The sequence below is a fragment of the Meles meles genome, chromosome 7, assembly GCF_922984935.1.
Source record: "Meles meles chromosome 7, mMelMel3.1 paternal haplotype, whole genome shotgun sequence".
Taxonomy (NCBI): Eukaryota; Metazoa; Chordata; class Mammalia; order Carnivora; family Mustelidae; genus Meles; species Meles meles.
The window spans coordinates 121,258,446-121,275,452 of record NC_060072.1 but is presented as its reverse complement, the minus strand read 5'-3'; the positions used below and the strand labels follow the sequence as shown (position 1 = coordinate 121,275,452).

Here is a 17,007-nt window from a genome sequence, read left to right as displayed (position 1 = left end):
CTGCTGGGCAGGGAACCTACTTTAAAAAATAAATACCTGGGGCGCCTGGGTGGCTCAGTGGATTAAGCCGCTGCTTTCGGCTCAGGTCATGATCTCAGGGTCCTGGGATCGAGCCCCGCATCAGGCTCTCTGCTCCGCAGGGACCCTGCTTCCTCCTCTCTCTCTCTGCCTGCCTCTCTGCCTACTTGTGATCTCTCTGTGTCAAATAAATAAATAAATAAAAAAAACCTTTAAAAAAAAAAAGTTTAAAAAATAAATACCTAAGTAAATTTTTTTTTGCTAAAATAAAGGGAAAAAAGGAACAGAGGACAGTATTAAACCTGAAGAAATGAAAACATGGCAGCTGCTATTTAAAAATTCAATGGGGGGGGGCGCCTGGGTGGCTCAGTGGGTTAGGGCCTCTGCCTTCGGCTCGGGTCGTGATCCTGGGGTCCTGGGATCGAGCCCCGCATCGGGCTCTCTGCTCAGCAAGGGAGCCTGCTTCCTCCTCTCTCTCTGCCTGCCTCTCTGCTTACTTGTGATCTCTGTCTGTCAAATAAATAAATAAAATCTTAAAAAAATAAAAAAATAAAAATTCAAAGGGGGCACCTGGGGGGCTCAGTAGGTTAAGCATCTGACTTGGGCTCAGGTCATGATCCCAGCGTCCTGGGATCAAGCCCCATGTCAAGCTCCCTGCTTAGTGGGGAGCCTGCTTCTTCCTCTCCTACTCCCCCTGCTGTGCTCACTTGTGCTCTGTCAATAAATTTTTTTTTTTTTTTAATAAAAAAATTTTTTTGGGTGCCTGGGTGGTTCAGTGGGTTAAGCCACTGCCTTCGGCTCAGGTCATGATCTCAGGGTCCTGGGATCGAGACCCGCATCGGGCTCTCTGCTCAGCAGGGAGCCTGCTTCCCTCTCTCTCTCTCTGCCTGCCTCTCTATTTGTGATCTCTCTCTGTAAAATAAATAAATAAAAATCTTAAAAAAAAATTAAAAAAAAATTTTTTTTACATTTAATAAAATGGGGCATCTGTGTAGCTTGGTCAGTTAAGTATCTGTCTTCAGCTCAGGGTCCTGGGATTGAGCCCTGCGTCAAGCAGCTCCCTGCTTGGTGAGGAGCCTGCTTCTCTGTCTCCCTCTGCCTGCTGCTCCCCTGCTTGTGCTCTCTCTGTCAGATAAATACTATCTTTTTTTAAAAATTTCAACAGAATGAATGGCAAAATGAGGGAAATTTCCCAGAAAGAACTAAGAAGACAGAGAGACAACAGAGAAAGAACGATACAATTCAGAGACTCCAACAAGCTTCTGTATCTAAGTAACAGGAGTTTAAGAAAGAGAAACCAGAAAATATGAGAAAATTGCCAAAGATAGAGAGTATTTTTTAAATGTTCCCAAACTGAAAAATACATCTCTAGAATGGAAGGGCTCACCAAGTACACAGCACAGTAAATGCGGGGTCGGGGAGGACTCAGGCAACTTGCAAAGGCGACCACAGTAATTCTTCCCATCTAGTCTGACACACTCCTCTATGGGGCGACTTTGCCACTCTTCCCATCAAAAAGTGGCATTTATGTCCCCCACTCCTTTCATTTAAACTGACTTCAAGACTCACTGTGACCAACAAAATGTAGCCAACTGACACCATGTAATTCTAGGTGTCAGAAGCCTTTACAGCCTCTGCTCTCCTGTTTGGAATGCTTCCACCAACTATGTGAAGATGCTAGGGTAGTCTTCTGAGATGAGAGACCACATGGAAAGAGAGGCCCAGCATCAAAGGCCAGACATGGGAATGAGGCCACCCTAAAAGCACCCAGGTGTTCAGCAGAACCACCAAATGACAACATGATATCTTAGCAAGACCAAGAGAAGACTCACCCGGTGTCAAGAAGTGTAGGGGTTCTTACCCTACTTGCAAGCTAACAGGCTAACTGGTCACAGTTTCTTGGACTCTGGCAGAAGACCTAAGACACCTAGGTCAGAAACAAAGGACTCTTTGACAGCACAGCATCAAGCATGAGCTTCATCTGTCCATCAGATTCCACTGGCTCCTCTGTCCCAGGGGAGGTCAAAGAGTGGCCCAGGTTTGCCTCACAACTGAGGAACCCTGAATTTAGGGAACCTCATCTTTTATAATGGGCTGCAGGTGAACCTGTTTGGTCTGGGACCCAAGGGCAGACACACTTGTCTTTACCTGTACTAGACAGTAAATAAACCTGCTCTCTCCTAGAGAGGGAGCTATTACCTCTACCTTCCAAGCTATTTGCTATATAAACATCCTAGAAAAGATAATCAAGAGGGGCGCCTGGGTGGCTCAGTGGGTTAAAGCCTCTGCCTTCGGCTCAGGTCATGATCCCAGGGTCCTGGGATCGAGTCCCGCATGGGGCTCTCTGCTCAGCAGGGAGCCTGCTTCCTCCTCTTTCTGCGTGCCTCTCTGCCTACTTGTGATCTCTGTCGGTCAAATAAATAAATAAAAATCTTTAAAAAATAAAGTGGTTAAAAAAAAAAAAGAAAAGATAATCAAGAACAAAAGCTTTAGCGCCTCTGCGTGCAAGACAAGCAATAACTGAGACGTGAGAACTGTCTCTCAAAACCCACCTGAGCAATCACTGACAAACAAAATGTTTATTGTTCTAAGTCAACATGTTTGGGCCATTCAGAGGACTATCATGAAAGAAAAGAACATGAAAGAGGAATTCTCAAAAACATTCATAAAGAAAACTGGGTCACAATAAAGGAAGACAAATTAAAATGATGAGAGACCTCACAGCATTCTAGAAGACAGTAGACTATACCTTCAAAATCACAAGGGAAATTTTCTGCCTAGAATCCCATACTAAGCCAATTCATGCCCCCACCCCACCCCCTGGAAAATCTATAGTAGAATAAAGAATTTTTTCAGGTATAAAAAGACTCAAAAGTGTTTCCTCCTATGCACCGCAGAGCATGACAGTCAATAAAACAAGTAACTCAAGAGACCCAAAAAGGTGATATCCAAGGGAGAGAAAATCCAGCACAAAGTAGTAAAGTATCAGGATGACAACTGTATACCAGACCTGAAGAGCTACCAGGTGGAACAGGACGACGGGGGATTGCTTAAATATCCAGGAAAGGAAAATGGAAGTGATCCATCTGGAAGTATACATGAGTATTTAGAGAAATAGCTAACAGGCTATGACCTGTCTCCTGAACAGTTACTAGATATTAGTGAGAGACACATGGAAAACAAAGCACATTTAAAGAACATGGTTATTAGGAAAGAAAAGGTAATCACAGTACACAGTGTGGCTCAGCAGCCACAATAATGTGGTAATATTGTAACTAATGACTCTCACTTAACCAAAAACTAATGAACATAGAGAAGGCACAACAAAACTAAATCTTCAAACACTGTAACACAAAGTCAAGAAATAATATCTAAGGTGGATATAATATCAAGAAATAATTAGTGAAGTATTTTGCTAATAAATGCAAAGCTACCAACAGTGGTTCCCTTCGAACTTGTTGAGGGTGTATTACATGGTAAGTGATACAGTAGTAATCACTGGAAAGGCATATCCTCCTTTATAAATCAAGAAATTGACACGCTGGCTTGTCAATCAATCAATCTGGTGTAATTCTGTTTAACATGTATCCATCAGTTCCCTAGATTTTCTTTTTTTAAAGTAATCTCTGCACCCAATGTGAGGCTTGAACTCACAACCCCGAGATCAAGAGTCGCATGCTCTACTGGCTGACCCAGCCAGGCACCCCAGTTCCTAAACTTATGAACCCTTCGCAATCCTAAAGAACTGACTTGCCAGATCCATGAAGCTAAGAACCAGACGCTATAGTACAGTGATAATCCCCGCCCAGGAAGCCAGACTTTCTCCTGCCTCTCTCTTTAAATACCACACATTTTTAAATATTAACCTTACAATACAAAAGGTACTCAATGAACTTGAAAATGTATTTCACCACTCTAAAACATCACTTTGTTAGTATAATGAAATACATTTTAAAAAATCATATTTGTGGGGCGCCTGGGTGGCTTGGTGGGTTAAGCCTCTGCCTTCGGCTCAGGTTATGATCTCGGGGTCCTAGATCAAGCCGTGCATTGGGCTCTCTGCTCAGCGGGGAACCTGCTTCCCCACCCCCTCTGCCTGCCTCTCTGCCTACTTGTGATCTCTGTCAAATAAAAAAAGGCTTTAAAAAATCGTATTTATAACCAGTGTATCCATATACTTCTTCAGAAGAATTTATTCTAGTACCTGCTGTGAGGTATGTCCTGAAACCTGGTCACCGTAGATGATGGGAGAGTATAAATCGCAAGTTTCCCAGACTGGCTTTCTAAGGTGTATCTCCAACTACTGAGGACTGAATTGGCCAAAGTATGATGCTAATATTTAAAGTATTCTGTATTTCTTGTATCATATCCAGCACAGAGATGGAACATAAGAACAATGGGAAACCCTAAGAGAACTGACTTTGGATCAGACAGAGCTTGAGTGGGTCAGTTCCACCACTGTTCCTCAAGAGCTCTGCACCATTATCCCATCTATAAAATCTATAAAATCAGGATAGTAGCAGCTATCCCAAAGAGTTGTGAAGATTCAAATCATGGACACACCTAACATGGGTTTTATAACTGGTGTCTTATTATTTTCTGCCTTAAGGGAGACAGGTGAGGAAAGAACTCAGGATCAGAAAGGGACAAGTAGAGATTAATTCCTGGAAGCAGTGAGTCAGACGACCTGAGTCAGAGCCAACCTGTGAGCCCAGTTCCAGTGTCACTTCTACATAAAAACCCACTGATTATTTAAACTTCAAAAATATTATTAGAACAGATGCTTTTATTCCAAGAAAACAGACTTCTATTTATTTATATCTTTGACTTGGCTACTAAAGAGGGACTCCTCAGGCAGGGTATCCCCCGTCTTGTTATTTCTGAAGCGCACTCAGCACTCATCTCATGAGGGTGGGACACACCCAATAATGTACAATAAAATGAATCACCATCTATACCAGAAATGCACATTACCAGCTTCCTTTCCCATACCCTCTGTAGGCAATAATAATCGAATCAAGCATTCTTTCTCATTGAACCCTGGATATAGCCTCAGAACCCTTTCTAAGTTCTGGAAACCATTACCAGTAACTGGCAAACAAGATAAACCCAGTTACCATCCTTGGTGTGTATTTTTCATCTGACTCCATTTAGGCCGCCAGGGAAAGAGTGAAGTAATCATGTTCATTTACTCACTCATTCACTCAGAGTCTGGGCCCAGACTCTGTTTTAAGTTTTAAGTGTAAATAAGACACCTTATAGAGCTGAGAGTCTGGAGTGAAAAAATGTCCTCTATGTGGAGGTAATGGGAGATTAGGCATGAAGAATCGAGACTTATGGCAGATCCCAACAGCCACTTCCCCATTTCTCTGTTAATAAAACCTCCAATGTGTCCAGAAACGAAGTGCCCCTGTGCCTTATGGACTTCTCCCCAGCCACGACAGTACATACAGACTAATCTACCACTCCCGGCTGTTCCATCCCCCTTACCAGTAAGGGACCCGTCCCCAACCAACAAGAGCCAGAGAATTACTGAGAAAGTTTGTCCTGCTCTTAAAGAGGGACATGAGACAGGATCTCCAGATATGATATTGTGAGGACATGATCCTTGAACCGACTATGGTGAACCTGGACTCTAGAGAGGAAAATCAGGAAATTCAGAGGGAAGCATCACTGAACTACTATACTTTCCAATAACTGCCCTGCCTTAGGGCTTCTTATTAAATAAGTTATTTGCCCCCTTATTTAAGCCATATTTAAAACTGGATATTATCTTAGTCTGTCTGGGCTACTGTAACAAAATAACATGCACCGGGTATGAAGAGGAATTTATGTCTCACAGTTCGAGGCTACAAGTCCAAGATCAGGATGCCAAAAGGGTCAGGGGCTGGTGAAAGCCCTCTTCCAGGCTACAGATAGCCACCTTCTTGCTGTGTCCTTAAATGGCAGAAGGCACAAGGTTGCTCTCTGGGGCACCTCTCATTAAAGCATAAAGGTCATTCACAAAGTCTCCACCCTCGTGACCTTATCACCTTCCAAAGGTATCACCTTCTAATACCAAATATCTTCGGGGGTTAGGATTTCAACATATGAATTTGGGGGCCACAAAACACATAACAGAAGATATTCTATTACTTGAAACCAAAATCACCCCATTTGACCCAGGGAACAAACAAGAGAGTGCTGGATGGCAGATTGAGATAAGAGGCCACATTCACTTCATGGGAGCTAAAACTGATGAAATTATATTCAGAGACTTGGTCTGTCTTTTATTTTCTTTGTTGTAACAACCTGGAAACCTAGAAGAAAGCATTTAATTAAGAATTTCACTTTCTGAGAGGGGTATCCTAATACACTAGTGTTAAGATGATAAACTGGTACAATGGTTACAAAAGCTATTTGGCAATACTGATCAAGAGTCTTTTTTTTTTTTTTTCCTAAATTTTATTTATTTGTTTGAGAGAGAGAGCATGCACACATAAGCAGGGGAAAGGGCAGAGGGAGAGGCAGAAGCAGACTCCTACTGAGCAGGGAGCCTGATATGGGGCTGGACCGTGACCCTGGAATTATGACCTGAACCAAAGCCAGACGTTTAACCAACAGCCACCCAGGCATCCCCTGGTAAAGCTTCTTAAAAATTTTTATAACCTTTGCCATGTGACTAGAGCCTAGGATTCTTATTGCGCAGAAATAACCCTAAATGCAAACAGTGTTCCACAAAACAATATGTTCAGTGAAGAATTATTTTTCGGTAAAGTTGTAAATGACCTATATGTCCAACAACTATGAAATTAAATCAGTAATAAAAAACTATATGCAAAAATTATGCAGTTATTAAAAATAACTTTATGCCATTTTAAAAACATGGAAAAATTACACTCTGGTTTCAATGATAAAAGAATATAAAATTATCTGTGTAGTATGCTCATAACTTAGGTTAAAAAAGTATTTAAAAAGACTACGGAAGATATGCCAATATTTGAACAGCATTTGCTTTTAAGGTGGTGGAATTATACGTGATTTTTCTGCTTCTTTATATTTTATGTAGTTTTCAAGTTTACTATCATGAGCAAGTATTACACCTTGATAATTAAAAATGAGATGGGGGCAATTTTATACACGATGGAATTTCTAAGAATTCATATTGGTCCCACTCCCTACCATTTCAGAATTTATTTTACCAAACAAAACCAAATCATATGTGTTCCATGGTCTATGCTAAAGAAAGATGCTTAATTGATCTATCTCTGTATGTACAAATAACAAGTAGTAGTTCACTACTGACCTACTCACAACAAAATAATACTCAATAATTCTAGTTCATTAACTCCACTCTATTTATCTGTAACTATAATACTGTATTCTTTGATGCAGAGCAACATTCCATACAAAGGAGCTAACATGTTCATAAATAATAGATGCAGTTATGGTACCCTATAAATAATACTTTAAATAAACACTCATTCACCTAAAGCTGTTACTATCTGAACTCAAGATGAAATCACTGGTAGAATCCAATCTGGATTTCTCTAGGCCGAACTGAAATCATGTAGGGCTTTAATTGCTGAACAAAAGAAAACCACTGAAAACCATGAATCCTACTGCTGATATGAACTCTGTAATAGGACTGTGTTGTTATCTGCAGGGTAACTTGCTCTGTTGATCAATACCTTGGATCAGTAAGTGATGACTGATATTGTGACTAGTGAGTCTAGATATTAATCACTCGGAAGTTGTTTTGTTCTCCAAGGTCACCCCAACCAAAACTGTTAGCCCATTTAATATTTTGATATCCATAAAGGTTAGGTTAAATTATGTTGTTTTTGGGTAAATTAAAGCTCCACAGGGTCTTCTCATCTTATTTTTCAATTCCCCTACTCTTCACTGGAAGGTAAAACAGATTAGGATAGCAAATGTTACATGAACTGAGAGATGGTTGACACTCACTCCCCTTTACAAGGATGGAAGAGACTCTCAGACCTAAAACACATATATGGTTAAGGCACTGCCACCTACTTTGAGGCATCTAACCATCATTTTTTAAGAAACAGACTCTTAACAATAGAGACCAAACTGATGGTTACCAGAGGGGAGGTGGGTGTGGGATGGGTGAATTAGGTGATGAGGATTAAGGAGTGCACTTGTCATGATGGGCACTGGGTAACGTATGAAGTGTTGAATCACTATACTACACACCTAAAACTAATAGTACACTGTTAACTAACTGGAATTTGAATAAAAACTTTAAAAAAAATGTTCAGGGTGCCTGGCTGGCTCAGTGTGTTAAGCCTCTGCCTTCGGCTCAGGTCATGATCTCAGGGTCCTGGGATCAAACCCCGCATGGTGGGGGGGGGTGGGTGTCTGCTCAGCAGGGAGCCTGCTTCCCCTTCTCTCTCTGCCTGCCTCTCTGCCTACTTGTGATCTCTCTCTCTCTCTAATAAATAAATAATGTCTTAAAAAATATAAACGTTGGGGCGCCTGGGTGGCTCAGTGGGTTAAAGCCTCTGCTTTGGCTCAGGTCATGATCCCAGGGTCCTGGGATGGAGCCCCGCATCGGGCTCTCTGCTCTGCGGATAGCCTGCTTCCTCCTCTCTCTCTCTGCCTGCCTCTCTGCCTACCTGTGATCTCTGTCTGTCAAATAAATAAATAAAATCTTTAAAAATATATATATATATATGTATATAAATGTTCATAGATAGAGCCCCACATCGGGCTCTCTGCTCAGCCGTGAGCCTGCTTCCTCCTTCCTCCTCTCTCTCTCTGCCTGCCTCTCTGCCTACTTGTGATGTCTGTCAAATAAATAAATAAATAAATAATCTTAAAAAAAAAAAATGGGGCACCTGGGTGGCTCAGTGGGTTAAAGCCTCTGCCTTCGGCTCAGGTCATGATCGCAGGGTCCTGGGATCGAGCCCCACATCGGGCTCTCTGTTCAGCCGCGAGCCTGCTTCCTCCTCTCTCTCTCTCTGCCTGCCTCTCTGCCTACCTGTGATGTCTGTCAAATAAATAAATAAATCTATCTTTAAATGTTCATAGATAAAAAAATAAAATAATATAAAATAACATAAAATAAAGTATCATTGACTCTAAGGGAAAAAAATAAAGATTAGGATAGCAAGGAATATACTAAGAGGGATATACAACCAAGCCCACACACAAAACACAAATACTGAGCTTTATAAAGACACATTTGGGGCACCTGGCTGGCTCAGTTGGTAGAACATAGGACTCTTGATCTCAGAGTTTTAAGTTCAAGGCCCACAGTTGATGTAGAGATTACTTAAAAATAAAATCTTTGAAAGCAAAAAAGAAGACACATTTTTAAAAGCTACTTAGCTATGAAACACAGCAACAGAGATGAATCCCAAAAGCATTATGTGGAGTTAAAGCAGCCAGACACAAAATACATACTATATTGCACTCACATAAAGTTCTAGAACCGGCAGAACTAAGGTATAGAGATGTAAATCAGATCAGCATTTGCCTGGGGTGGGGCAGGGGAAGTAGACAAGATTGATCAAAAAGAGGTAGTAGGGACTTTCCTGGGGAGTGGAAATGTTTGGTATTTTTCATGGACGAGGTGATGAAACAGGTGTCTGTATTTATCTAAACTCACCAAACATTATACTTTGCACTAGTCTGTTTTACAATCACACCTGTAGTAGAATAGTCATTTAAGTTACACCTATAATTTTCAAGTTTTTACCTAGAAAAGGAATCCAATCTAAAAATTACTTCCCTTTTCAAATCAAAGGCTTTTCTCAGCCTGAGCAAAATCTTCATCTAGCTGTTCAGCCAGAAATGAGAGGGTGATTCTTGCCACCTCCTTCTCTGTCACCAAGTCCTGAAGGCACAGCTCCAAGACACTGCAAATCCATTCACTTCTCCCCCTTCAGGGACACCACCATAGTTCAAGCCACTGTCAGTTCGTACTGGATCCAAGGCAGTACCCTCCTAACTGGTCTTCAATTTCCACATGGTAACTGGTCCTAGTTCAAAACCTGTAATCTGCCAGGGTCACTCTCTTGGTCAGAGCTCTTCAATGCATGCCCACTGTCCTCAGAACAAATTCTAAGATCTTTAACAAGACTCTGACACATCCTCTTATCGCCTCCCCCATTGCAGTTACCAACTCTTGCACCATTCAGCTCTCCATGCTCCAGCCACATGATCCCCTTGTGGCGTCCTGCAGGTCAACACCTTCCATGCCTCAGAGCCCTCCTTAAAGCTGTTCCCTCAGCCTTAGGATAGGATAATTCCTTATCTTGCAGTTATTCTAAGTTAATGAGACTCTCGAATAATAATTTTCAAGTTATTATGAGGCTGAGAATACCAAAACAGAAATATAATCCAAAAAGCTATACACAAAAAAATTCATGACAAGGGAAGGAGGGAGGGGTCGAAAATCAGTGTTACTGTGGGGCACCTGGCTGGTTTAGTTGAATAAAGCGTCTGACTCTTGACTTTAGCTCAAGTCGTGATTTTCACAGTTGTGAGGTCGAGCCCCACCTCAGACTCCATGCTCAGCGTGAAGTCTGTTTAAGACTCTCTCTCCTTCTGCTCCCCAACTCGAATGCACACATTCTCTCTCTCTAAAATAAATACATCTTTTTAAGAATTAGTGTTATTGAAAACATATACAATTCTAATTATATTTATAATTTTCTTCTTTCAGCAAATGTCTATCAGGCACCTCTTATATGTCAGACACTGCTCCAAGAGCTAGGAACAGAACTGTCCATGTCCCAGTTCTCATGAAGCCAGCATTCTCATACCAGAACAGTTATGGGACTGATATCGGATGGAAATAAGTATTTTTTTAATTATGTTCAGTTAGCCCTTGTGTAGTACATAATCAGTCCTTGATGCCATGTGCAGTGATTCATTAGTTAAATATAACATTCCATGCAGGAAAGAAGGATTATGCAGAAAAGTAAAGTGAGGTAAGGGGGTGAAGAGTAAGGCACCAAAATGTGCCCACTCATGCCACAGAGCAGCGTTCAGCCTTACAGGGAAGGAAACTGAAACAGCAGAACATGGACAAACCCCGACAACATCATGGTGGTGAAATAGAGCCGGTCACAAAACAATAAATACTGCACGAATCCACTCAGGTAGGTACTGAGAGTACTCCAGTCACAGGCACAGAAAGTAGAACGGTGGTGGCTAGTGGGAGGAGGAAAGGAGACAGTGTTTCTATGGGACCGACTTTCGGCTTTACAAGATGAACAGAGTTCTGGAGGTGGGTGGTGGTGACGGCTGCACATTATAAATGTACTTAGTACCACCAAGCTGTGCACTTAAATATAATTAAGGTAGGAAACCTACAGCTATGTGTATTTTACCATAATCAAAAATTTTTGTAATATTGCCAAGGGAAAATGATTTCCAACCTAGAATCCTACAAAAAAGGAGTACAGGGCTGTCTGGGTGGCTCAGCCACTGAAGCATCTTCCTTCAGCTCAGGTCATGATCCCAGGGTCCTGGAACTGATTCGGGCATCCAACTCCTCACTCAGTGGGGAGCCTGCTTCTCCCTCTGCCCACTGCTTCTCCTGCTTAGGTATGCATGCTCTCTGTCTCTCTGACAAATAAACAAAATCTTAAAAAAAAAAAAAAAAAGGAGTACAATATATAACAAGGGTTCCTTCTCAATAGGCTATTTTATTAAGGCAGGTGAGAGATGAGCACTTAGGTAACATGACCTCTGAGCAGAAACCTGAATGAAAAAATAGGAACTTCATTAAGTTCTATGATTCTTAAACTTTTCCAAGTTTGCACTAAAAAGAGTGAAGCATGGCAATGTCTTCCCTTTCTGAACAGAGGAACAACATGAAGGTAGAGATGGGGTTAACCGTGGGGAAGAAGTAGTTAGGGAATTACATGATACACCTAGTGAAGCTGTTTGAAACAATTTTTTATCTTAAGAGCTGACATATCCTGGGGCACCTGGCTGGCTCAGTCGGAAGAGCATGCAACTCTCGATCTCAGGGTCATGAGTTCGAGTCCCACACTGGGTGCAGAGATTACTTAAATAAATAAACTTTCATAGCATGTCCTCTTTCTCCCTCCAACCTCTCTCCCTACCTCCAGAAGAAAGAATTAGCACACACACTTTCTCAAGTTAAAGATGAAAGGAACTGCCCAATTTCTTAACTGGTAGCTACTAGAGGAGGAAGTACACAATTCTGTAACTTATTAATTGAGCACTGACAAGAAACACGGGACAAAGATAAGGACATAATTATAGCTAGGAAAAAAAAAAGTAGAGAATGGTCCCAAAGCTAATGTATTTCTTTTACATGGTAATCAATGAGATTCAATCATCACATTTCTTCATAATAAAGCTCCAAGAATTCCTTCTGGTATACTTTACCTTCCTGAAACCACCAGAGTTCCATCATCGAGTAAATAATCCTTCACATTCTGCGGAAGTGGAAGAATGACACTTAAAAAAAAAAAAAAAAAGGCATTTATCAAAAAGGCATCATTTTAAAAGACCAAACATAAGCAAAGAGGAAAAAAGAATCAAAATTCAATTTTTTAATTACTTATTTCCTTTATTTTTAATATAAGGTAGGAAATGTTAATGATGTACATTTGGGGGGACTGGGTGGCTCAGTGGGTTAAGCCTTTGCCTTCAACTCAGGTCATGATTTCAGGGTCCTGGGATGGAACCCCACATCGAGCTCTCTGCTCAGCAGAGAGCCTGCTTCCCCCTCTCTCTCTGCCTGTCTCTCTGCCTACTTGTGATCTCTGTCAAATAAATACATAAATAAATCTTTTTTAAAAAATGATGTACATTTGGTAGCAGCACACTAAAAATTAAAATAATATCAATAAATCTGTGGTAAACTAACTTCAGCTCATGTACTACCACAATCATGGTAAAACAAAACCAGACAAATCCAAAGAACCATACTGAAATCACAGTACGAAACTCATCAGCTCAAGAGAATTTTGAGTGAGTATCTATGTCTTTAAGAAATCAGAACCAGGAGGTATTTGCAGCAACACAGAAAATGTAGCAAACAAAGCAGAAACAGGGCGCCTAGGTGGCTCAGTGGGTTAAAGCCTCTGCCTTCGGCTCAGGTCATGATCCCAGGGTCCTGGGATCGAGCCCCACATCTGGCTCTCTGCTCCACAGGGAGCCTGCTTCCTCCTCTCTGCCTGCCTCTCTGCCTAGTTGTTATTTCTCTCTGTCAAATAAATAAAATATTAAAAAAAAACAACAAAAAAAAAAACCCCAAAGCAGAAACAGCATCTGACCATCTTCTAAGATAGAGGGCAGAGGCAGACTTAGGATCTGGAAACCATTCTTTGGTTGGCAACGAGAGTGAAGGGCTAAGAACTCATGATGTGTCTGGGTGTGTTCTGGTGGCTTTCTGTTCAACGACTGCCAGAGCTATAAAGCTGTGTTAGTCTACTCTGTTTCAGATAATTAAAGGATGGCAAAGCCATAACTGGAAGTCACTTCAAAATCTCATGGGATCATTAGATTTTTTACTCTGTAATAATAAATCATCAAGCAATTCTGCCACAGGTACAAAAAAGGAACGCTATTATTTTAAGGTATATATTCTTTAAAAGTAAAAAGGAATGATGGCCTGCTTTCATAGAGCCAAGAGTACATCATCGACTTATGCATCATCTACTTACTTTCTGGCACATTAAAAATGGTTTTTGTGGGGCGCCTGGGTGGCTCAGTGGGTTAAGCCTCTGCCTTCGGCTCAGGTCATGACCTCAGGGTCCTGGGATCAAGTCCCGCATAGGGCTCTCTGCTCAGTGGGGAGCCTGCTTCCCTCTCTCTCTCTGCCTGCCTCTCTGCCTACTTGTGATCTCTCTCTGTCAAATAAATAAAATTTAAAAAAAAAGGTTTTTTGTGCACAGAAAACATTATTCATGGACTATTTCAGTTTTAAAGATTAACAGCTGATCTATCAAGTTCATAATTTTACATTCAAAAGCCTAGTCCTTCAGGATTTTAAGGTCAACCACCATATCTTACTATTCCATTTGTAAATTTGCTAAATTTTAACCAATTTCAAGTGAGCCTTTGAAACTTAAAAGTTGCTCTAAAATTTTTAAACTCTACTATCAAAAGAATTGTCCAATTTTATTTTTAAATAAGTCAACTGTCTAATCACAAACAAGCCTTCCTAAATATTTACCTGGTAATGAACCCAGCAAACTAAACCATAAATGCAGTCAATCTGAGGTTCTTGCACATGTTCCAATACTACCTAAAATCTTGAAAAATTTTCTTACTCATTTTCCAAGAGAATTTTCGAAGTTTATCTTCTCGGGGGCCCGAGCCTGAGAAATGCCGGCAGGAAGGCCAGTTCCTAGACATCTACGATGGTTTTCTTGATCTCAAAGAGAGCACAGAGTCCTCTCCCCTGCTCGTCTTGTCTCTAAGCCCCAAATCAATGTTTTCAGAGTCCACGTCCATCGTTTTTGAATTACACTCAATCAGACTCAAGTCTGATTTTTCAATCTGGACTTTCCCTCCAGGTTGCACTACCCCTTGACCAGATTCAAAACACCTTGTTTATTGTTGGATTCTATTCTGAATTCTTTGCATATTCTTCCTACTGGAGAGTCTCCAACTCTTACAGATACTAGCTAACATCTAGATCCCGCTCACCTCTCATGGGTCACTTATTCTAGACCCCCAGTTCTGAAATCATCCTAATGACTATCATGCATTACATTATGTAAGACAAGGAGGATACCAAAGTGATTCCATTAAGAACTGAAAGCCTATGGTGGGGGAAAAATACAAGAGAAAAAAACCCAAAACTACAGTACAACATGTTAAGTGCTGTCCCAGGTGAGGATGTACCAAGTGCTGCCAAAATTCAGAAGAAGGGGGGCACCTGGGTGGCTCAGTGGGTTAAGCCTCTGCCTTCAGCTCAAGTCATGGTCCTGGGGTCCTGGGATCGTGCCCCACATAGGGCTCCCTGCTTGGTGGGGAGCCTGCTTACCCCTCTCTCTCTCTGCCTACCTCTCTGCCTACTTGTGATCTCTATTAAATAAATAAAATCTTAAAAAAAAAAAATTCAGAAGAAGGAACTGTGCCTAAAAGACTGAGGCCATAAACAAGTCAATGCCAGGAAAGCTTTTCACACACCTAATGAGGCCGTCAGAGAAGAACTTAAGTCGGGTCATTGAAATCCAAGTGCAGGTGAGAATCCAATGAGGCCTGACAGATGTAAAAGAATTAAATGACAAAGTACCTATCCCATTCTATATCCTATTCGGTATCTTATATATTCAACATCCTATTCTAGATCCTATTCAAGTGAATATAATTATGCACATACAGATAAGTTATTCTAATATAATTTTAGAGATAAAAACGGGCTTTAAAAGATTATTTATCATAGCCTTTATGTTTGAGGAAAGTAACAGATTCATGAAGTAAAGAGGCCTGAAGTCATCTAGTTAATGATTCTTAAGCCTGAGTCAAAGTCCTAGAACTTGTCAAAAAAAAACCCTGTATTCTTACCCACCTAATCATCTCTGAACCAGGATTAATAAACACTGAAAAAAAATGCTGAGTCAGTAACAAGAATATGAACTCAGCATGGAAGCTGACAATGACAACGCAAAGCTAACAGAACCCCACAAGATTCACCCAGACTGTGGAGAGATATCCTGTCATATGAGAGGTTCCAGTAATATCACTACAGAACTAAACAGACTGAAGAAAGAGTTTAAAGACAGATTAAAGAACAGTTTCAGGCCACACAGTTTAGTTGTGAACTGCTGGGAAAATCCCACCTCCTGGTTTATTCTCCATTCTCGGCTCCCTATGAATGGCACACATCCTAAATTTATTTTGCTTCAGTGGAGCTTTGATTAAATCCAAAATGTAAAAACAAACAGCATTTCTGTGTGTTTACTACATGCCAGAAACTGTGGCAAGCATTTTAAATATTTTATCTCATTTAATTCCCATGACAATCCTATTACTCTCTCAAATTCCAGATGGGGCTTAGAGAGATTAAGCAATTTGCTCAAGATGCTGGTGGAACCAAAATTCAACGCCAGGCAGATGGCCCTGATTCCAGTATCCAATTCCTAACCATTGTGCCCTACTGCTGAAGGCAAAGGAAAACTATGGTTGCAAAAGGCACCTGGACAGAATGCAGGTCAGTTCAAGAGAACTCTGTGTCTGGGAGGTTCATAGAAATACCTTCTCTTACACCAACACAGATAACTCTAGCATCATCTCAGACCCAATGCCCATTTCAATTACAAAAGGTGACAAAGACTGGAATATACTAAAAGAAGGTAACTTCTCTATTAAGATGTACCGTCCACTGCTGCTGTTGAAGCTCTTCCTTTCGTCTTAGTGTGACTTTCAACCACCTTCAAATGCAAGGATGATCTACCTTCCTTCAAGCTGCTCTAACCTCCAACTAGAAGCAGATTCTATGTATGACCAACAGGATGAAAAAGAACTGCCCTTTGACTAATCTCCTTAGGCTCTTCCAATCCCTTGGGATTTCAAAACCATTTCCCTCTCTGCATGCACACTCACCAAGAGGACAAAACGAGAAAAGGACAGCTGATACCTAAATACATGACAATCAAGGCCTAAAGGGCAACTGGGCAAAACACAAAAAATCCTGTCCATGAATATGCAGTTCTTTGTCAATCCTTCTTAGTGAGTGAATGCCTACTCCTTCATCATTCTCCAGGTGTTATGATTGCTTTTGAACATTTGGGGGTATTCTCCTAGCTGCCTTGCCTCTGTTACCTTGAATGACTCCGTGAAGGATGAAACAGTTACTCCTGTTTGACCTGCAACCCAGGGACGGATTCCCTGTTGCAGGCCAGAAAAATAGAAACCAAATACCGTTCTATTCCTTTTCCAGGGATGACTTCTTCTCACAGTACATTACCAGCATAACAACATATAACTACACTAATGTTTCCATGCACACTATCTTATGGGAGCTTCGCAACAGAATTCCAGGTAGAG

At 41.1% G+C, this 17,007-nt stretch overlaps 1 protein-coding gene and 1 non-coding gene across 3 annotated transcripts in view; one reads left to right on the top strand and one right to left on the bottom strand.

The window, feature by feature from the left end:
• The window catches only part of CDC123 (cell division cycle 123), a 55,447-nt gene that overhangs the window by 37,862 nt on the left and 578 nt on the right, over positions 1 to 17,007 (bottom strand). For both annotated transcript variants that reach the window (XM_046011008.1, XM_046011009.1), the window contains exon 2: positions 12,391 to 12,462. In XM_046011008.1, the coding sequence (XP_045866964.1) occupies positions 12,391 to 12,462 (72 nt within the window). The remainder of the gene's footprint in view (positions 1 to 12,390; positions 12,463 to 17,007) is intronic.
• LOC123947834 lies at positions 7,932 to 8,060 on the top strand. Its single transcript, XR_006819863.1, has one exon. It is a non-coding gene; the product is annotated as a U6atac minor spliceosomal RNA (small nuclear RNA).